Source organism: Emys orbicularis, chromosome 1 (assembly GCF_028017835.1).
Source record: "Emys orbicularis isolate rEmyOrb1 chromosome 1, rEmyOrb1.hap1, whole genome shotgun sequence".
NCBI classification, from domain to species: domain Eukaryota; kingdom Metazoa; phylum Chordata; order Testudines; family Emydidae; genus Emys; species Emys orbicularis.
The window spans coordinates 127,644,521-127,667,427 of NC_088683.1; the positions used below are offsets into that span (position 1 = coordinate 127,644,521).

Genomic DNA, 22,907 nt, shown 5'->3' on the forward strand with positions numbered 1-22,907 from the left:
CAGATGCTACTGGTGGCTCAGCATATAAGATCTCTGCAACATATATATGTGTTAAGGCCCTGAGAGCAGCCTGAAGACTTAATTGAGAATCCACTGGTATTCTCCTGCCCTCCAAAAGATAGGTTCCCCAGAGCCCTGTTTTCCTTTTTTTTTTTCTGATAGAGTCCACAAAGGGGATCGTTTAACCCATACTGTGAGGAATAAGCAAAATCACCACACAATACCATCTAAAATAAATAGATTTAAAAGGAAAAATATTAAACGATTATTAATGTATTAACTAAAATAGCCTGTGCTTTTGATCCTCTTCATATGTATAGTTACTAGATCAAATTCTATCCTTTAGAATAGAATAGGTAGAATAGAATTCTAGATAGAATCTGATCTAGTAACTATACATATGAGGAGGATCAAGAGCACAGGCTATTTTGGTTAATCCATTAGTTAATGAATAAATAAATTCATACATTTGTTAATGTATTAGTTAATTAATAATTTAGTTAATACATGAGTTTTTACTCAATGTTTATTCAGACAAGGTTCTCATTGACTGCAATCATATGACAGCCCTATGCACAATACAATACAACTTGGTTCTGTATAACATTTTTCATACATGTATCTAAAAATGTTTTACAGAATCCAAATAATAATTACAAAGTTAACAGATAAATAATAGTAGAGGAGGGAGAGATTACAAGGGAGAAGAGAGATTTTCATAAAAGATTATAATTTATTATTTATATTGTATAAACAAGCTACAAGCAGAGTCCTCACTCAGGATCAAGGGCATGCTGTGCTAGGTGCTGAACAAACATACATGAAGATATCTGATATATAACATAGATAGAGCTGATGAGTTAGCAGTATAAAGGAAGGCTATTTTAGATGGCAAAAGTTGAAAAGAAGAAGGTGGCTCTTGCAGTAGTAATGGCCAAAACATGATAGAATAGAGAGGGCTAGTATTAGACCGGGGTGGCCAACCTGAGCCTGCGAAGGAGACGGAATTTACCAATGTACATTGCCAAAGAGCCACAGTAATACATTAGCAGCCCCCACATCAGCTCCCCCACTGCCAGCGCCTCCTGTCCACCGGCAGCCCCGCCCCCTCCTCCCCTCCCCATACCTCCTGATCAGCTGTTTTGTGGTGGGCAGGAGGCTTTGGGGGGAGGGGGAGGAGTGAGGGCACGGCAGGCTCAGGGGAGGGGGCAGGAAGGGGTGGAGTGGGGGCAGGGCCTGTGGCAGAGCCAGGGGTTGAGCAGTGAGCACCCCCTGGGCCATTGGAAAGTTGGCGCCTGTAGCTCCAGCCCCGGAGTCGGTGCCTATACAAGGAGCTGTATATTAACTTCTGAAGAGCCATATGTGGCTCCGGAGCCACAGGTTGGCTACCCCTCTATTAGACTAAGAGGGGAGATGAAGAGAAGGAGAATGAACCATGAGATTAAAAAAAAAAAAATCCAAGGAAGATAATTTTGTACTGAATTGCACAATCAGCACAGAGCCAGCAGAGTTGTTTGTTGTGACACATACATTTTTCTTTGTGTGTCTTAGAAGATAAGCAGTGGTATTCCACAAATGCTGTAATCAGCAGTACTGGGACTTGGAGAAACCAAAGAGAAGAGAGTTACAGTAACTAAAGAAAAAGATGATTTTATTATGGACAAGGATTTCAGCAGAGGTAGAATAAGACAGCATTGTGCAGATGGTGATGGATTTGCAGATGCAGAAGATATGGGAGAAGAGTTCAGAGTTAAGCTTAAATCCAATTTATGGACAACAGTCAAAAAGAAACATCCAAGTCAAGGAAGGTGTCTGAGTTGCATTTGATGATGTACCTCCTGACTGACCAAAAGATGCATCTTTGTTTCTGAGACACTTAGCTTAAAGGCAGATGAGATGAAACCATATGTTCATTTGTTTGAAACAGAGGAGACATGGTGACATGCAGAGTTGAATATCACCAGCATAAAAGTGAGAGCTAGGATGTAAAGGTAGAGATTGGGAACCTGATTCTCCACTATCTTGCCACTTGCACCTATATAGATTGAGTGGGGAGTGCATGTAACGTGCTATCAGTCCAGAATAGTAAAATTTTACAGCTATTTTGCAAAGATGTAAATGACTCCACGAAATGCAAGGCAATAAAGAATCAGGTGCAGGATAACCAAAAGGAAGATGAGGAGAAAAGAGCAGAAGGCCAAACTCTTGTAAATAAATAGTGTGATATAATGGAAGCCTTCTCGTTATGTACTTTTGTCCCATTTTGGTAGTAGTGATATTTTTGGTAAATATTATCTTAAACAAACCATTTTTATGAAGAGCTTTCAGATTATCCAGGAGGACCCTTTTCATTCAATATTAAAAGATGTGTTCTGAATTCTGTTATTTCCAAGGTGATTAGCATACTGTCAGCTAACAGAAATATCAGGGAAGCTATTCTGTTCTGTATGGCCAGCCAAAATGACAAAATGTTTTGAACCTTGTATGGCAAAAAACAAATGAAAACTTAAATCAAATGTATAAACTGAAACTTAGTTAAAAGACTTGTTATGAAACTTGAACAAAACATTAGGACAAATTTACTGATGCAAAAAGAGTTGGTAACTCTACTGATGACAACGTAGTTATGACTAGGGCTCCGTGTCTGCCACAGAGGTCACGGAAGTCACGGATTCCGTGACTTTCTGCAACCTCTGTGACTGGTGCAGCAGCCAGTGTGGCTGACCCCAGGACTGCCCAAGAAGCTGGCTCCAGAGCCAGGGACTCCGGGGAACAGCCACATCAGCTGCTGCTGGAGCAGCCCCGGGGACAGCCACACCAGCCGCTGCTCTGGCGTCTCCCAGTAGCGGTCCCTGGGTGGCCGGCTGGAGCAGCCACAGTCTGTGGCCCCCGGCAGCATTCCCTGGCCGGCCGGAGCAGCCATGGTCTGTGGCCCCCCAGGCAGCTGGTGCCGCTGGCCCCGGGCGCCCCCACCCCAGCAGTGGGCCCCCACAGATGTCCCCCTCCCAGCAGCACCCCCCTGCCCCCCCCCAAGATTTAATCACAGGTATTTTTAGTATAAGTTATGGACAGGTCACAGGCCGTGAATTTTTGTTTATTGCCCATGACCTGTCCATGACTTTTACTAAAAATACCTGTGACTAAATTGTAGCCTTAGTTATGTCCTACTAAGGCAAGAGTGAATCCCATCACGTGTTACTCAAGCATTCATCTGCAAAGTTCTGCCACAATGAGATCTGTAGATACAGACATGAAAGGTATGCTCGTGAGTTTGACTCCAGGATGAGGCCTTAGGATATTAAAGCTGAAAAGTTTTTAGATATCTAACTTACTTTTTACCATATGTCATTTGTTGACTTTTCTCTCTATCTCTCAGAATGGAAGATGAAAACAGACTAGTCAGTTTCACTTGTTTACAATCATATTCTAATCAATTTTCTTTTCAGATTCTCCTGCCTTAGTCCAGTGTTGCAATGTGTGACCTACCAAAATGCTACAGGAGAACATGTTTGTTTTTTGTAAATTTTAAAAACTATACTGGAATTTTTAAAAATGGAATTTTTTGTCTCATTTTTTCAAAATCTAACTTTTGCACCAAATTTGACCCAACAGCATATTTTAACCTCCTCCTCCCTCTCCCCCGTCCCAGCCAAAACCTGCAAAACCGTAATACTATTTTGCAGATTAACTCCAGAAGGGACTGTGAGTCATCTAGTCTGACCTTCTGCATAAGAGTTCAGTTCTGGGTCCGGTACTAGTCAATATTTTCATTAATGATTTGGATAATGGAGTGGAAAGTGTGCATATGAAATCTGCAGATGACACCAAGCTGGGAGTCATTGCAAGCACTTCAGAAGACAGGATTAGAAAACAAAACGATCTTGATAAAATTAGAGGTTGAAATCAACAAGGTGAAATTCAATAAAGACAAGTGCAAAGTCCTTCTCTGAGGAAGGAAAAATCAAATGCATAACTACAAAAGAGAGAGCAGATGGCTAGTACTGCTGAAAAGGATCTGGGGGTTATAGTGGTTCACAAATTGAATATGAGTCAACAATGTGGTGCAGATGCAAAAAAAAGGCTACTGTTTTGGGATGTATTAACAGAAATGTTGTATGTCAGACAAGGGAGGTAACTGTTCCTCTCTAAAAAAAGAACAGGAGTACTTGTGGCACCTTAGAGACTAACAAATTTATTAGAGCATAAGCTTTCATGGGCTACAGCCCACTTCTTCGGATGCATATAGAGTGAAACATATGTTGAGGAGATATATATACACACATACAGAGAGCATGAACAGGTGGGAGTTGTCTTACCAACTCTGAGAGGCCAATTAAGTAAGAGAAAAAAACTTTTGAAGTGATCATCAAGATAGCTCAGTACAGACAGTTTGATAAGAAGTGTGAGAATACTTACAAGGGGAGATAGATTCAATGTTTGTAATCACATCACCCATACCATCAGGGGCTCGTTCACCTGCACATCTACCAATGTGATATATGCCATCATGTGCCAGCAATGCTCCTCTGCCATGTACATTGGCCAAACCGGACAGTCTCTACGCAAAAGAATTAATGGACACAAATCTGACATCAGGAATCATAATACTCAAAAACCAGTGGGAGAACACTTTAACCTGTCTGGCCATTCAATGACAGACCTGCGGGTGGCTATCTTACAACAGAAAAACTTCAAAAATAGACTCCAACGAGAGACTGCTGAGCTGGAATTGATATGCAAACTAGATACAATTAACTCAGGATTGAATAAGGACTGGGAATGGCTGAGCCATTACAAACATTGAATCTATCTCCCCTTGTAAGTATTCTCACACTTCTTATCAAACTGTCTGTACTGAGCTATCTTGATGATCACTTCAAAAGTTTTTTTCTCTTACTTAATTGGCCTCTCAGAGTTGGTAAGACAACTCCCACCTGTTCATGCTCTCTGTATGTGTGTATATATATCTCCTCAATATATGTTTCACTCTATATGCATCCGAAGAAGTGGGCTGTAGCCCACGAAAGCTTATGCTCTAATAAATTTGTTAGTCTCTAAGGTGCCACAAGTACTCCTGTTCTTTTTGCGGATACAGACTAACACGGCTGCTACTCTGAAACCTGTTCCTCTCTACTCAGCTCTGGTGAGACCTTAGCTGGAGTACAGTGTCCAGTTTTGGGCACTACACTGTAAGATGAAAAAAATTGGAGAGAGTCCAGAGGAGAGCTACAAAAATGATAAAAGGTTTTAAAATCCTGACTTCTAAGGAAAGGTTAAAAAAAACTGTTCATGTTTAGTCTTGAGAAAAGAAAGACTGGGGGGGACAGGACCTGATAACACTCTTCAAACATGTTGAGGGGTGATAAAGAGGATGGTGCTCAATTGTTCTCCATGTCCACTGTACATAGGACAAGAAGTAATGGCCTTAAACTGCAGCAAGGGAGATTTACGTTAGATATTAGGAAAAACTTTTTAATTATAAGGGTAGTTAAGCTCTCAAATAGGCTTCTAAGGGAGACTGTGGAATCCCCAGCATTGGAGATTTTTAAGAACAAGTTGGACAAACACTTGTTTAGATTTAATTGGTCTTGCCTCCGTGCAGGGGCCTAAACTTGATGGCCTCTCAAGGTCTACAGTTCTATGATTCTGTAACACAATCCATAGAATTTCACCCTGTAATTTCCTAAGTGAGGAGAATGTTATTTCCAACTATGTAAATGAACACTACTGAGTCCAACAAACTGTGTCTGAGCAAGATTGTATCTTTGCAGTTATATCTACATCTATCTGATATATCTATATATCTACCTACCTACCTTTTTTTTCTTTTTTGGACCCTAAAAGTTCAGAGAAAAAGAAGAGAGAGAGAGAGAGAGTCAGAGATTATAGTACCTAAACAAATTATAAGGAATAATTAAGAAATGCAGCTACTAAGTAAATTAAAATCAGATAGGTAAGTATATTTCAATTCAAAGTTTAGCCATTGATAACAGATAATATGAAAAAACTTTAATATGAGGGAAGGGGAATAGCCAATGAGCTTTAATACTGGGGAAAGGGAGAACCACCAGTATTACACAATTTCATTGCTTTTATTGGTATTAACAGACCACCGCCACATTTCATAGCAATATACTGTAGTTAAGGCTGGGGGAGCACATCCATTCTAATTTCTCCATTAAAAGTCAATTCACATCATCAGAGACTAGTACGTTTTAGGTAAAAATGTCTGAACTCCTTGCTTCCTGCTTTCACCGGTTTGTAGTACATATAATCTTACAATTATTATCAATTACTATACAGAAATGGGTATCATTGATCCCTTTTTTTATATGGAGAAACTGAAGCATAAAGACACTAAGGGACTTTTCCAAAAGTAACACAAGGAGTTATATGGATCACCGTTCACGTTGCACTCCCCATCAGTACCCGGCCCAGGCCAGGGAAACTAATGATCCAACCAGCAGATCAAATTCGGTGATGAATCCTGGTCACATGCCACCTGAAGCACGTTGCACATACGCTAAGAAGAAGTCAGAGCAAAGAATAGAAACTAAAGTATCCCAACACTCAATCCCTACAGGACACTGTATCATGTACCAAATGGTTACTTTTTCAGTGCAATGTGTAGGAGATAGCTAGTTAATATGTATGGACATTGATTGGCTACATTTTTAATGCATTATTTTGAAAATTTACAGAGAATATTGAAGTGGACTGTAGAGGCAGCCAGTGGAGTGGAGAAGCAAGAGAACACGGAGGTAAAGATGGGCAGAAATGGATACCTGGGGAAGGAATAAAGGGTTCCTCTAGGGGAGTGGAAGAAGCTGTCTATTGTGGTGGAATGGTTTTGGTAAGGTGTGAAGGTGAAGTTTAGGGGAATGAAAGCTGAGTTTCATGCTAAAATATCCCAGGGATTTCCTACAACATAAAAAAATGGATTCATCAGGGAGGAATAAAGGCTCAGATACTCAATGATACTTAAGCTCCTAACTTCCATTGATTTGGGGAGCCTAAATACTTTTGAGGATCTGGCCCAAAGTGCCTGTCTCCTCCAGATTACCTTTTTAAATCAAGCCCAGATTGGCAATAACTGAGTAGGATTTCCAATTTAGTGGCCTGTGTGAAATGCTTTGGTGGTCTCAGTCCAGTTCCTAGGGGATAAAGGTCCACATTGCAAAAAACCACCACCATAATCAGTACTAGATGGGCACTTTTGTTGGCAGTCCCAGCAGAACTGGCTGGGGCTGCAGAAGGCTGAAATGCCCTCTTGTGGGAGACATTTGAATGGCCTCTCTGCCTAGTGCCTTCTACCTGTTCCGTGATTACTGGCACTCACCTCCCTCCTGTTTACCTGATTGTTTTTGTTTAACCCTCCGACTGTCCCAGTAACCCTTACCCTCAACGTAATGGAAAGGGATAGTAGGTGCTGGAACTAGGGATGCTGTGGGTGGCTTGAAGGGGTTTCCATTCTATACAGGGGTTTACAGTTTGGTTCAATGGCTCTCAGCACCCCCACGACACAAATTGTTCCAGCGCCCCTGGAAGAGACTAAAGCAAACCAGCTCGCTTCCCTTGTCACTGTTCATCTCCTGTGTGCAACTGGCAGGGGCAGGCGCCGGGGCCCCCGCCGGGCTGGGTGAGAGGCGGAAGCCGCGATGCTAAAGGCTCAGAGGCTAGCGGGCGGGGAGGGGGCTGAAACCCCCGCGCACCCCGGGGCTCGGAGCGGATGGGAACGGGGCGCTGAGCCGGGGGACGCCGAACCCCAGTCCCCGCCCACCCCCCAAACAACCCCAGGGCCGGGCCCTTCCTGGGGTCGCCCCCCCGCCCCGCTCTCACCATCTCGACGCGTCCCCCCCAGCCCGGCGCGAGGCGCTGTTTACCACTCCCTCCCCTTCGTTACCTAGACGACTAGCCCCACCCACGTGGAGCTCTCGCGCAGCCGCTCCGGACTCCCTAACAACCCTCTCCCCTCCCCCCACCCTCGCGCAGCCGCAGTAGACTTCCACACGCTTAACTCAAGCGGCCGCCCCGGGGAGGTGGCTCGCTCGTGTCTTTCTCACTCTGCGGGAGGGGTTGCTAAGCTGGGGCGGGATCGGTGGCGCTTTACGGCCGGCAGAAGGTGCCGTAAAGCGTGTGCGGCTGGCTTTGCGGCAGGGCAAGTGGTGAGGTACAGACCCCCCCCCTTCCCCTCCTCTCTCCGAGACCCGGGTGGAGCCCGTGCGGCGGGGATGGGCGCTGCCCTGACGCCAAGACTGAGTCCCAGCCCCCAGGTGCCTTAACCCCGCACCACCCCGGGGGGGGCAGCCAGGGGAGCAGCGCCCTGCCCCACGCTTGGGAGGGGGCTTGTGGATGCTGCACTGAGCAGCGCCCCGTCATCCCCAGGGGCCCCCTAGGCCAGGCAAGGGAGTGGGGGGCTCCCGGGCAATGTCTGCGCTGCACTGTGAACTCGGCTCTTTCTGTGGGGTCTGGGCTGGTTCCGAGCCAGCGCTTGGGCGTCCCCACTGCACTGTAAACCTGGCCTTACAGTTGCTCGACCTGGGTCCCCTACCCCAGCTAACACGTCCATACTGCCCTGCACAGACCTTCTGACTTGGATCTGCAGCTTGACCTGCGTCCACACTGCAAATTTACAGGTCTTGGACCAGAGGCTGAGTAGGACTTGGGCTTTGAGTCCACTCCCCCTGAATGGGATCTTAGGGCTGGGGCCTGAGTACTTGCTGACCCAAATCAGACTGACTTGCACATTGAAAGAAGCAGGGCGTAGGCTCAAACCTGAGTGAATCCTGGGCTCAGTGTGCTGTGTAGACATACCTTTAAATGACTGTATTGCTGCTGATATTGGGGTAGCAATCCAAACCCACACACAGCCCTGTGCTGCCCCCACCCCCATGCTGATAATCCAATCCAAGAGTTTATAGCCAGCCCCAAGGTTCTCATCACAGATATCCATGGTGTTGCCAACTCTTGTGATTTTATTTTCAGTCTCAAACACTTTTAGGGATGCCTTAAAGCTCCAGCTCCTGAAACCATGTGATTATGTGAGAATCTCAGTTTTGTTTGGGTCGGGGGGGGGGAGAAGAGACGTTTCTATCTAGCCCTTGTTTGTGAAGAAAAGCTGGGAAATGTGATCTGCTAAAGGCTCAAAATATTTTTTTAATGTGTGTTTATCAATTCTGCCTATGCATGTTTTTCTTATGAGCCAGCAGGGCAATGGAATAGGCAGAGACTCCCTTTTCAAACAAAAGTGGCCCTCAGAGTGTCACAAACTCTGCTTATCTACCTCCTCAGTAAAAACAAAGGATTGAGCTGAGACTCAGAATGGGCTCACTGGGGTATTGTCATCCCTTGTATTGGTGGAACCGCCGGGGTTCCTTGAAGTATGTGGGTTTATATTTCACACACACACCACTTGTTATATCATACTTTAAGTATAAAAATTGTCAACATATTATCCCCTCCCCCCTCTCCAGTGTTAATGTTTGTTTTTTTATGGTGATTAGATTGCTTGTGAAAGGTGCCTGACAGCTGAGGAGACTAAAATCCTCTCTCCACAGAAAAGGTAGAGAGGCAGCAGCAATGCAAACACCCCACCAATGGGCTTCAACTTCATCATGGAGGCACTAGCTCAGTTGAGAAGAGGGTAATTCATTCTCCCTGTCAGTTAGCCCCTCTGCAGAGACTGCCATCACAGGGACCAAATAGTGCTAGTTAGGATTTTTTTTTCTATGTCATGTGAAATAGTTTATCTAGGGGAAGGCCTCCCACCTTGACTTTCTGCATTAAAGCAGTGATGCTATTAAAATGGTACCTCCTTCTACTATCTTTTTAAAGAAGTTCAGGAGTTCAAGGTAGACCTACTACATTAATTGCCCCATCTAATCAGTTCAGTCCTTAACATCAGTGAGGCCTACTCATGGTCACAACACTGTCTACATTCACGTAGTGCCAAGTTACTAAGGGTACAGTAGAACCTCAGTTACGAACACCTCGTTTGTAACTCTGAAATGTTTGTAATTCTGAACAATATTTTATGGTTGTTCTTTCAAAAGTTTACAATGGATCATTGACTTTGAAAGATTACTATGAGCCCCCTGCCACACCCCTTCTACAACCCACACCCCTTCTGCAACCCGAGCCCCTGCCCGTGCTCCGCACTGCCTCCTGCACCCCAAACCCCTGATGCACCCCTCCTGCACCCCAATCCCTTGCCCTGAGCCCCTTCCTGCACAACGCACCCCCTCCCGCACCTCAACCCCTACACCAGCCCTGCATTCATGGTTCTGCATACAATTTCCCCACCCAGATGTGGCCTTTGGGCCAAAAAGCTTGTTCACCCCTGTGTTAAGCAGTGAAAACAATTCCTTTATGGTAATGTCATTCTGCTGCCACATGTTTTAACACTGATAACACCTGAAGGAGTCAACACTGATGCTTCTCTTTAGTTGCGATGGCCTTGTCAGTCAGGTTACAGCCAGAGGTTTAGAAGCAACATTTAATAAATAACTTTATAGTGCTAGGATTTGGAATTTAAAGATGATATAAAACAAGTAGTTTAGGCAACTTAGTGCTTTTAGGATGTACACTGATTCAATTCTCACTTTTTTTCCTGTTTATTACATTAGAAATATTCTGAATGATCTGACTTTTTTTTAAATGCTTTAGCAACGTTGTTATGGGATCTGAATTAAGTCTGAACCCCACACTGCAGTTCTCTCAAGCCCTGCTTGGTGGGAAGGGATGTTGAGTCTGAATATTCTTTCAAGCCAAATATGGAGCTTGGGTTTCAGCATGTAGCTCAACATCCACATCTCAGAGGAAAAAAACAGAATGAGAAAATGTACTGTACACAGTGATATTTTTCAAATATCTTTTATTCTTCAACATGTGAAAGGCACTTATGCTCAGAGGACTAACTTTTTAAAAGAAGCATTACTTGAAACTTCTGAAATTTATCTTTGAAAATAATTCCTTCATTAGTAGTACTGTAGCACCTAGGAGCCCCAGGCATTTTACTGAACTTTCCAGAATCTTTGGGTTGAAAGTAATTGTACAGACTTTGAGCCCAACAAGGTAAATCCTCCAGCTTCCACTTCATAATAAAATAGGCTTATAACTAATACATGGAGTGATAATATTTGATGAGACAGTCTGTGTGTGAGGATAAAGTCAAGCATAGGAAAATGAATCCTGCAATCATTTATTTCTTGAATACTCATAAGGTGGCTGTGTTGGATCTGCCCCCATACAGCTCAGTAGTTGCTGAAAACATTTAGTAATGAGGGCTGCAAAATGACTGCTTGAAATCTGTCCTTTCCTTGGGTCTCTACTCTTCATACAAATCTTTCTAGGATTCAAGTGCAGTCTTGTTACAAGAGTTAAACTCAGAACATAAAGCTTGCTGATCTCATGTTCAGTTACTTTCTAATCACAAATACCAGATCAGCTGTGACTAGAAACTAAGGAAAAGCAGAGTATAAAAGAACTTAGAACTTTTCCATAGTGACTTCTATTTCAGTTGTTTCCACTTTTGAATCTCAATTGCTTGGTTTTGATAGTAACAATACCTTACTTCCAGATGCAAAACAAGCCAATTTTGCTTCATCTCAGAATTGTCAGGGCCAAGGTACTTGAAAGATTAACAATATAATTGAGGCCGAGGGTACATTGCCTACTTGCAGTATAAACTAGATATTAACACAGGGAATTATAAAAAACGCTAATGTTGGAAGCTAGCAAGCTCACATTCTGGAACTAGGGAATATACATTGAATTATTATTTATTTTCAGAATTGATTGCAACTTTGCTTAAAATAAGATCTGTCTTCATTAAATTGTAAGTGCACTTCTGCTAATTCAGGAAAGCAAAAGTTAAGGAAAACTAATTCAACAGGTATTTTGGGCATTAGTGTAAGTAATATCATACCATAAATGGTTAAAGTGCAGTCACTTGTTAGTTCAGTATGTGGCTAATATCAAACTGATTATTCTTCAGGTAAATAATCACAAGAATTAAGTGGCTATGTTCAGTGAAATATGAAAAATGGCCAATCCTTTAAGAGGTGAAGTGCTGAATCTTTACAAAAATGTAAGTGTCTTGAATGCAATTAGCACTTTTGCTTAACTAGATAAAAACATTTTTGCCACGTATTGCTAAGTTCTAAAATATGTTTTTGTTTTTAAAGCTGCTGTACCTTGGAAGGGAATATCCCAAAGGAGCAGACTACTTTAGAAGCCGTTTGAAGGCAGCTTTCCTAAAAAATAAGGATGTGAAAGATCCAGAAAAAATTAAGCAACTAATTAGTCGTGGAGAATTTGTTATAAAAGAGCTAGAGGCCTTGTATTATCTCAGAAAGTACAGGGCTATGAAACAGCGCTACTATGAGGATGACAATAAGAATAAGTGATGTGCAATATTGTTGACCCTGCGCTTGTAACAATGCAGGTTAGTGGCTAGGATGAATGAATAAAGAAGAATGGTTATGTTAAAGGCAATGAGACTTAAATATTTCCAAACCAAAGGACATATTTGATCACCATGTCAGTGGCTACATTACTACATTTCAAGTGGCTATTTTAATTATTTGAATATAAAGTTCTGTGGCATACAGATATGATCTTATACTCGTAGCTTAGAGGTTTTGTCCGCCATTCTGATCTATCCTGAACTGAAGCTTGATGCGCAAAAATGCTCTGACAGAAAGTTAACCTAATTTGGTTCTTCACTTCGTTTTCTTCACTGAACAGATGAATTTAAAACTGAATGCAGATCAGATAGCTCTAATATATATAATGAAAAAAGCTGTTGATTAATTGCAGTTAACTCATTGATTAACTCAAAAATCAATCGCATTTTTAATCACACTGTTGAAAATAGAATACCAATTGAGATTTATTATTTTGGATGTTTTTCTACATTTTCATATCTATTGTATTCTGTGTTGTAATTGAAATCAGTGTATATTTTTATTACAAATATTTGCACTGAAAGAAACTGGAACAAAGGACAGTAACTATGGGGGGGTGAGTGATTGCTGGATGCAGACTAGGAAGGAGTCCAGTCTGTGAAAGAAGATCATCTTGGAACATCTCTGGGGGGTGAATTTTCATTTCCAGGCCTCCTACTCCTCATTTCACTCCCCAACGCCAGTCTCCTTGTCCAACCAGGCCCAGTCTTTCCCCCTCAACATCCCCTCCAATTCCCTGTCTCATCTTCCCTCCTGCACTCCCAGTCTCCCTGTCCAAAGGTACTCTGCCCCTCCCAGATCTGACTCTGGTCTCCTCTGCATTTGAATCAGGCAACTCCCTCCTCAGTGACCAGGCAACATTGAGAGCACAGAAAAGGGGCTTCATGCTCTCAGTTCTGGTGCCAAGCTAGCAACAGCCTAGAAATCCAATTGCAGGGGAAGTCCTGCCCAGCCACAGGTTGGAGCACACCAAGTGTGGACAGAATCTTCAGGGAATATAGCCACAAAGCTCTAGCAAGTCTGTGCATGTGTGAATTGTAATTTTTTTCCAAAGGCTTAGAATCTGGCCACATTTGGGCAGATTTTCATAGGGATAGTAGCAAAACGAGCACCTCTGGCAGAGACCACCTCAGCCAAATTTCTAGTCCCTGCTCCAAAGCACAGGGTCACTAATATTGTTCAGAGAAAAGGTTGCCAGAAATTTTTAAACTTGGGCAAAACAATGTATTTTTCCTTAGCTTCATGCTCAAACACCTGAACCATTTTGGCTAAAGATAATAAGCAGCAGCAGCAGGAGGCACCCAGCATGGAAAATTTCAGCCCAAACTATTCAAGTTTGGCAAAGTTACAAGCAACTGAAAATAGGGTGTTATAGTAATACATGAACAACAAAGACCTGGACCAGTGTCCTAGAACGTTTTGCCCAAATTTATTCATTACAGCTTTCACAAAGGAGAGTCCTCCTGTAAAAAGAGGGAGTATATGACCGTAAATAGGGGGGTAGGGGGTTTGCACAAAAGTTGATGGGCAAAGATGACTGCAGTGTGGTTGGTAATCAAAACAGCAAGAGAAATTAAGAGGGGCTGCCAAATAAATGAAGTTCATGGGGTACTTAACTAATTATAAAGATTAGCATTACATTTATTGGAAGGAGCAACAAATTAAATATTAACAAAAGTTCACAATAACTATTTTTATTACATTACAATAAATAGGAGCAGTACAATTTGACAAAAAATGACAAATTTCAGATCACCTCACAGCACATGCTCCTATAAAACATTAAAAAGTTTAAACAGTGGTCATTCTTTTAATTTAATGTCTGGTATGACCAATATTCATAGGTCACGCAACCAAATGATGGGAAAACTGGATCACACTGCATATATTCCACATCAAAAAAAGCACAATGTACAAAATGTGCATGTTTCAGTTTACACTATACAAAAATAGTTAAAATACATTCCAGGTAAACATATTACATTAAGAAATTGTTCTAGTAAGAAGTTGGCACTCAAGAGGAAAAAGCAGAAGTATTTTCAACATGAAAACACAAGACAGTGGAATTAGTAGGAAATGTTAGGAAAGATTACTGCCTATGTAGCTTTATGTAGACTTTACAAAAAGAGCCACATCTTGATGGCCTTAGAAGGAAATTGTTGTATTGCTTGATAGTACTGACAAAAGAATGGAAGTTTATGTAGGAACTATTACAGTAATAGCATTTTATATGGTGAATTTTTTTTTAAATAATCTCAGCCAACCAAGATTTTAGGACAACTGTATAGGTTAAAAGAATCAAAAAAACTTAAAACTGAAATTTTATTCAACTGATGACTTTTTTTTTTTTTAAAAGGTGTTTACCAAAAGTTACATAAAGCTACTATCAGGCATTGGAAATCTAATGTATTAATGTAGTAAGTGACTTCACATGTTCATTTAATATTTACTATCAGAAAAAGATAGCAATCTGGATATGTTCTTGGAAAGCATTTCAAATAGGGAAAGGCAGAATAATTATTAGATCAACTTGTGCAAGCTGCAATTCAACATGCCTCACCAAGTCTCCACAAATATTAAGACAAAACTGCACAACAGTGACAAGGATGAGCGTATTTTGTGAAAGTTAGATCATAAAGGCTGGTCTAAACAGTTTTAATATCTAGTCACATGAATTGGTAGTTTACAGATTAAATTTATTAAAATAAGCTATCTTGGTATAAATACTTTTATACTGATAATTGCATCCACATTTGAAAGCTGCACCAATTTTAGCTAAATCAGTTTTTCTACCAATTTAGTTAAATTGATAAAAACTGTGTCTAAACGAGCCCTAAATTTGCATGCAGTGTGACTCAGTTACAAAAAGTCATAAGTCTTAAGATTTTATTTCTTGTTTGTTCAAGTTACACTATCCACTTCTGCTACGTTCTTCCAATACATTGATAGTGGTGTCTAAAAATATGCAATTAACCAACAAAATCTCAACCTCAAGATGTTTTAAACTTAGAAGTTGCAAATAAAACATTAGATGTTTACAACATCTACCGGGATTTGTTCCCGCTTCCTATTGGTCCTAAATTAGGATGTAACATTATGTTCTCCCACCACCATCTTTCAGTATTTTTTTTTTCTTTTTGGCCATATGTATGAAGTATACCCTGCAGCTTGGGAAAGAATTTTTTAAAAATTTCAGAAATGCTTTCCCAGCCACACAAAATGTAAGGGTCATGCAGAAATACAGGTAGTATGTTTACTACACCCCTAGCCACCATTGCAGCTCTCCTTCAAATATGGCTACTACTGCTCCCCGTGTAGAAATAAGAGGTCATCTTGCACATGTAGTACCTTTGATATTGAACATGCGTTTTAAGTTACGCTGCTACATGAAAATCCTATTCTGTGAAAAACTAAGTGTGCAAACTCTGTTTAAAAGTTTCAGGATAACTTGGGAATAGCAGTTTTGCCTATCATGACCACTGAAAATTCACGAATCATGCCCCAACAAATCACAAGGTTTTAAAGACCAATACACGTTGTGTATTATTTGCCTTCTGCTGTTCAATCATTTAGCATACAGTTGAGTCACATTTTCAAGCTCTTCCCTGCAACTATGAGGGCTAGAAACATTAGAAAAGCAAGCTGAGATTCTCATGTAAACTCAACTCAACTCCAGGAGTGGGGGCCTTAAGAAAAACATCAAATTTACTAAATTCACGATGAAAATCACAAGAGTTGGCAACACGAGATAGCTGGCTCTCACTTTGATGCAGATTAACCAAACTATTGCTATACTGCAAATGAAAGCTTCTTCAAAATAATGGATTAACTCCAATCAGAAAAATCACAAGAAAAAATCACTCTGGGAACAACAACACTGAAAACCTGGTTTCGATGTGTAACAATCTTGACATTTTATTCCACTAAACAACCATATAATCTGTGAAACAAAATTAGTATTTCACAAGAATCACAGCAGAACACAAAACAACATTAGCTCTGGAAACCATAATATCAGCTATGCCTACTGAATGTTTGTGCAAATTCTCCATCATCCCCATATTTATGGCATAGTGGATTTCCAACTAATCTGTATGAAGCAGCTGAATTCAAGTGCCATTACTGAATCTAAAGAGGTTACTGGACTTTAAAATGCCTCCCCTATTATACACAAAATGGGCATTTGGAAATATTTAATGCCACTCTTGAAAAAATGGTTCTGACATCTATAAAGGTAGAGGTCCTGACCTCATTTTTAGGATTAAACTCTGAATCAACATATGAATTAACTTTTGTAAGTGTCTGAATTACTCATTTGTTAAGGCTTTCCAGTATTTCTTAGTAGTGACGCTGAGGGAGAAATCTTGACCCTACTGAAGCTACTTTGAAGTTTGCCAGTTACTTCAGTGGAGCCAGGATTTAACCCTGGGTCTCCTGACACAAAAAGTTAGTGAAAGTCTTAAGCAAAGCATTACAATAGCAAATCAATTTAATTAGAACTTTTACTTTTTCCATTGCCAGATGTGCACTATTGTCTTTTTTTAATTTTTCTTTTTTTATAGAAAAAATATAGTATTTAAGGAGTGACCATGACAAATTGCAGTGAAAAACTTTGTGAAAGTTATATCTTTACATTCATTGAAGTTGATCTGAAATGCTACAAGACTAGATGCCTAGAAGCAGAATCTATAGGAAGACTATAAAGGCTTCTGGTCTCTCAATATTGCAGTCAGTCTAGAATAAAAGAAAACAAGTCGGAAATAAAAATTTCTTATGCTAACTAGTCCTTTTATTCAACCAGATAAAAAACCACAGTAACGATATAAGAGCCTGTGGAGCACTTTCATTATTTTGTTTGCACACAGAACTAAAGTTCACAATTGGTAAGAAAAATAGGAAGTTAGCAGCTTTGCATGCACCAAAAAATCCTAAGAAAATTCTCAGGGTTTTTTTTTTTTTTTTTTCTCTTCCACGGGCATTGCTAGTTCAAGAACCAACACTCAAGGAATACTGGCACTTAAGAGGAATAAAGCTTCCACTGTCATTTAAACAAGCATTCAGGTTCATGAAGCAGAAAGAAAATTAAGTAATGCTAAATCAAATGCTAATAATTTAGTGTAATGTACAAAAAATCACTTTCTTAAGTATGCCTTAAGAATAAAGGATAAATTGTATTTACATAATTATACACTTTGTCTTTGTCTTCTTTTTCTTCTTTTTACCATCTTTGCTCATCTTCTCTTTATGTTTTCGGATTTCTCGAACTAACGTGTAGAAGGCATCATCGACACCCTGAAAAGAAACATATGTGGCTATAAGACCAAATTAACATGATTTATGTACTCATTTGGATAGTGTTTGTTTTCATCTGAACACTGCAGGTTCTTATTAATGTTGCAGTTTAGTAAGAACATGTATATTGGGTGTTGTGATGAAGTATGCTTTTTTTTAAATAAACAGTGTCGATTTATTTAATTATTAATTTCTGTGCTTTTAGGTGTTTGGGTTCTATAAATATAACAACAAGCACATACATTGTCACTCAGCAATCTTCATTGGTTTTGGAAACCTTTTCATTTTTGGAAGTTGCCAGGTTAGTGTGGTTTTTTTAAGATACACATTTTCATTTGCTACACAAGAAAGTGAGGCCCAATTCTCCACTGCATTGTTCTTTATGAATTTCACATGTACGAAGTGGACATAAAATACTGCTTTACCAGAGTAATAAGCCACACACCTGCAGAAGTGGGTCCCGAAATTGAGCCCTACAGGTAAAAACAAAGACTACTACCACTGGAGCTGAAAGAAGTTCTTTATCATCAGCTACAGACCCTTACATCCTAAATTGCAAGCCGCAAATAAAGGGCAACATGCACACTGTAAGTTCCTCCACACACAACAGCTGAAAAGGGCAACAGCTAAAAGCCCTCCCATTGATACCAATAGGAGTAGACTGGGCCCCTTAAAAATAGTTACTGTGCTTAATTACACAGTTTTATTCAAATATAGTAGTGTATATGTTTGAGTAGATTTAGCTATAGAGAAAGTTTGAAGGATACGCCATTTAAAGAGATCTATATCTAAAAGCAAATAGTTCCTTCAAACAAATGTGCATTTACAATACATCAAAACAGCTTCAGTCCCTGCATACTTCTATGAGAGGATCGTTAACTAGAATAAAATCCTAGCCAGTCTGTACTTTACCAATTCACACAAACATTGGCCATTTCTCCCTACCTCTCAGGGTTTTCACAGCAGAGTGCTCTAATAATGTTTCAGCATACTTAAGTACATTTACTAGTACACCATGAACTATTCGAAATACAAAATAAACTGTAATGGTCAAAATAAAGTGAACATAGTATATTGTGTCATGCAGTACCCTGTTTTTTTAAATGTTTGTTCACTTTTTAAAAAATTAGAAATCAAACAATCTCATTAATTAGTGAGAATTAGTACTGTTCTGCTGTAAAACTCGGTCCAATGTTAATATCTGACTTACAACTCTGAAAGATAGTCAGAATAATGGCACAATATGAATCCATAATAAACTGTATCAAGGGAAATAACCTGTATCTAGATAAGATACAGTGGTGCTGTAACTGGATATGCAATTTTAAAACACATACTGCAGTATTAAGTCTCCATTAACCAACAGAGCAAAAAAATGTATTACAGTTTGCTGCAAAGGGCCAAAGTCTCATGGTTAGAGTACAAGATTGGCATCAAGAGCTCTACATGCCGTTTTCCCACAAACTGCACCCATGAGCCTAAGCAAGATGACCACTCAGTGCCTCAGTTTCCCCCATCAGTAAAACGTAAGGAATACCATCTTCCTCACAGAGGAAGTCATTAACATTTGTAGAATGGTCTAAGAGTCTCAGATGAAAAGTGCTAAATGCAAGGTGTAACAGAACACTGAAACTTCCACAAAAAGATTCCACCCACTTTCTTTTAAGCTACTGTTAAAATAAATGCACAGAAATTAACCCATAAAAAGCGATATTCAAACAATATTAAGGACCTTAACCTCAAAGAAAGTAAAGAGATTCACAGTTAAGGCTGAAATTCATTCTACTGTGCCTACTGCAGGTATTGCAAAACAGGATAATTTTATATAGTGTGTATTACAAAACCTGTACACTAGGGGGAGACTTAAGTATGGCATTTCAGCTTACAGTATTGAATCCTTTGTTTTGCAGATCAAATCTTAAACGGTTCAGAGAATATTTGCATTCTACTGGTTTTGGTTCTGCTGTAAATGCTCTTTAATGCACCTACTGGCTGATAATTGGGCACATTGTATCAAGACTCAGTTCAAGAATCTTTTAAAGGTGAAAATAAAATAAAGAACCTTAAATTCAAAATTAACTTGAGGCCTTATTTTACCTTTCATTTAACCCCAGATACTTATTTTGGTTACCTGCAGATAAGGAACATTATTTCAAAATTTGGGTTGCAGCACACTGTCCTAGAGTTGAATGGGAAAGTTATCCAAAGTCCTGCTTTACTCAACACTCCTCGAATAAAGAGTCAGTGACACTAAGCCACTTTCTAAGCAGACCTCCTCAAATGTGCTGGCAAAACTTATGAATTAAAATCAGGCATTTGCACATACGTCTACCCTTTAATGTGTGAGAAATTTCAGGTTCTACATATGCAACATGGATACACTTGACAATGTCACAAGAACAGCTAAGGAGGAGCCCCAAATCATTTGATAGTACTAAGTCTGGCTAACAGAATATTGCATATGGAAGTGTGCAACTATTTCCACAAATCACACAGCCTCTATGGCCTCCTACTGAAATCTCTCTGTGTACTGGGTTTTGGAATTCTCTCCCTAACCTGTGTCTTAGAGGTGGCATTAGATATTGCTGCCTTTTCTTCAGTCACCTTCAGTATATAGTTTTACTTTATTTAGCTTACTGTGTTTTAATGAAACATTGACTTTAAAGAAGTATTACAAAAAAATCATCTCTAAAGATTTCAACACTGGGAAGGATTTGTACAGAAATTCAGCAATCTGTTAGAATTCTGCCACACAGCATCATCCAGGACCCTGGTCTAAAAAGTATATATGCAAAATACAACAGTGTTTTAACCATACAATAAGATGATAGTCTAGAAGTGTTTTTGATAGATATACCACTAAGCAGCAGTCACCTTATTCAGTTCAGCCGTGAGAAAATTCATTTAGTGCTCTATTCAGCTTAAGTCATATTTTAAAATTAAAAACAGTCAGTGTCTGGAAGGCTTCCTACTGGCCATGCTCCAGAAGGGAGACAACTTAATTCACAATCAGAGCCCAGCGTAGGATCATAAATCAGCTTCTATCCTGCATTCATACTAAGAAAATGACAATATTTAGACATTGTTTAAGACTTAAAGTAGTTGAACTGTTAAGTAGCTCTATGTCAAAATGCTCCTATCAACTGGATTCTACCACAAACTTTGGTTTGGGGGGGTGGGGGAGGGTTTGTTTGTTTGTTTTTTAAAGAGGACATAAATCAACTTGTAGTACAAAAAGAAGGGTCTAATTGTAGTGTATACTTCCAACATGGGAGGGGGACACAATTACCACACCATCATTTTTGGCTTGCAAATTTGCACACCTTTGGAGTTGGGTGGGAAGGCCATAAAATAACTTTGTTTACAGCCTGAAAACAATTAATGAACCCCTTAAAAGATTAAGTTGAAACATAGCTTCTATATTTGCATTTTTAATAAGACCATCACTGTGTCATCTCACTACCTAATTTACAGTTAACTTTATGCTCAGATAAGCAATCAACTGTAAAATAATGCTACTGACTAACATTTTCAAGTAATGTATCCTTTGTAGTTTTTACATTAGTTAAAACATTTTGTTCATCTGTCACAGGCAAAGTCAGCCAGATGCACGTAGGTGTCTCCTGCTTTATGGCATAACACCAAAGGAATTTTATCCTTCAGGAGAGCATCAGCAGGTAGGCATACCAAGCTTCCCCAAGCTAGCTAATCCAGAACCATCATGATTTTTTTAAAATCTTTTTTCTTTTTCTTTTTTTAAAGTGTCCCATGATGACCAAGAGTGGGAAATACATACACCAGGACAAGTTTAATGAAATAACAAATGTATTCTGGACCAACATTGCTGGGCTTGGTTGGCTGACAAGAAAGAAAGCACTTGACACTGCATTTAGTTGCAAACAGTTCTATTGTGAGTTTTCCCAAGGTTCTGGATATCTGCTGAAAGGGGACCATTCTCCTTGGATCTGCTTAGCCGGTCTGCTGTACAGTTAAGCTGTCCCAGAACAAGTGGAGTCTTACTGAGAGGAGAATAAAGGTATGTCTATACAGCAAAAAACAAAACATAACCCCCACACTCAGCAGCAAGTCTCAGTCTGGGTCTACAGTTCTGGGCTCTCAGGGCTTTGGCTACAGCACTAAAAACAGCTGTGTAGGCTGAAACCCACCACCCCTTGAAAGCCTGAGCCCAAATGTCAACATAGCTATTTTTAGTGCCATAGCAAGAGTCTGTAGAGCCAGGCTCTGAGACTCTCTGGCCGGGGGAGGGAGGGAGCTTTTTTGACGTGTAGACATACCCTAAGAAAGGGCAGACTCCTTAGCAGGGTGGGTTATTTGTGCCACCATGATGAATCAGGTATTCAGCTAGTGATGTGCCATCAGACTTTATGAGCACGTTTTCTCCAGATTAGCCTTCTAAATGCTAAGATTGCTAACATGACTGATCACACCTCAAGGGCATATACGTGGAACTTATTTTCACTTAATGATCATGTTTCCCTGAACTGAGCTGGCATCCTAGGAGCTCCTCAAACCAAACAGGCTTGCCTCTCAGGCAATTTATATTCTGACTAAGCATTAGGGAGGATGGAACCAGGTGTCCAGAAATTTGTCAAAAGGTTTCTCCTGATCTGGGGGAAGACTACTATTCTGGGAAGCAAGTGAAGAGAGAAAGGATACCCTCGAGACGCATAGAAATGGATCTAAGAGTCTGAGGAGATTCTCAGTGGGAAGCACACAAAGAAAACGAGATTCCAGCCTCTCTTTCCCAAGCAAGTCCACAGAGAGAAAAGGTCAACACAGCCCAAAATCTTTGCTTGGGGGTCAGAATGAAGACTTGGGTCTACTTCCAGGTACATGCACAAAAGAAAGCTGCCCCTTTCCAAAATACCAGAACTAAGCTTATACTTAGGAAGTAATCTCCAGCGTCTCTCTCTCCTGTATCCTAAGTGAAAAGGCGTGACTACTTTTCCTTGAAGAAAAGGCTTAGGGAAATACAACTGAATGAGTTTCTTTTAAAAAGGGGGGGAAAGTCTATCCAGTTTGAAGTGAACAGCTATCGTACAGAGCTCGGATAAGCTATTGTCCCACATCATGGCTAAATCCATAATGCCCAGTGAGCCACTAGGGAGGAGCAGATGACATTAGTGG

At 40.3% G+C, this 22,907-nt stretch overlaps 3 protein-coding genes across 5 annotated transcripts in view; 1 reads left to right on the top strand and 2 right to left on the bottom strand.

Annotated features, from left to right (window-relative positions):
- The window catches only part of DNAI7 (dynein axonemal intermediate chain 7), a 52,764-nt gene extending 49,841 nt beyond the window's left edge, over positions 1-2,923 (bottom strand). Inside the window, exon 1 of the mRNA XM_065410120.1 lies at positions 2,726-2,923. Within this exon, the coding sequence (XP_065266192.1) occupies positions 2,726-2,923 (198 nt within the window). The remainder of the gene's footprint in view (positions 1-2,725) is intronic.
- Positions 2,924-6,747: 3,824 nt separating this feature from the next.
- On the top strand, positions 6,748-12,967 carry ETFRF1 (electron transfer flavoprotein regulatory factor 1). Of its 3 annotated transcripts, none has more exons than XM_065410144.1 (3): positions 6,748-6,761; positions 11,996-12,088; positions 12,186-12,967. In XM_065410144.1, exons 2-3 carry the CDS (start codon positions 12,044-12,046, stop codon positions 12,405-12,407), a joined length of 267 nt encoding a protein of 88 aa, XP_065266216.1. In that variant the 5' UTR covers positions 6,748-6,761; positions 11,996-12,043; the 3' UTR covers positions 12,408-12,967. The 3 variants fall into 3 exon arrangements, with proteins under 3 accessions (XP_065266216.1, XP_065266207.1, XP_065266224.1); XM_065410135.1 differs by lacking the exon at positions 6,748-6,761 and adding an exon at positions 8,088-8,170; XM_065410152.1 differs by lacking the exon at positions 6,748-6,761 and adding an exon at positions 8,199-8,273.
- A 1,186-nt stretch (positions 12,968-14,153) lies between these two features.
- Positions 14,154-22,907, bottom strand: part of KRAS (KRAS proto-oncogene, GTPase) — a 37,763-nt gene continuing 29,009 nt past the window's right edge. Inside the window, exon 4 of the mRNA XM_065398612.1 lies at positions 14,154-17,759. Within this exon, the coding sequence (XP_065254684.1) occupies positions 17,643-17,759 (117 nt within the window). The 3' untranslated portion in view covers positions 14,154-17,642. The remainder of the gene's footprint in view (positions 17,760-22,907) is intronic.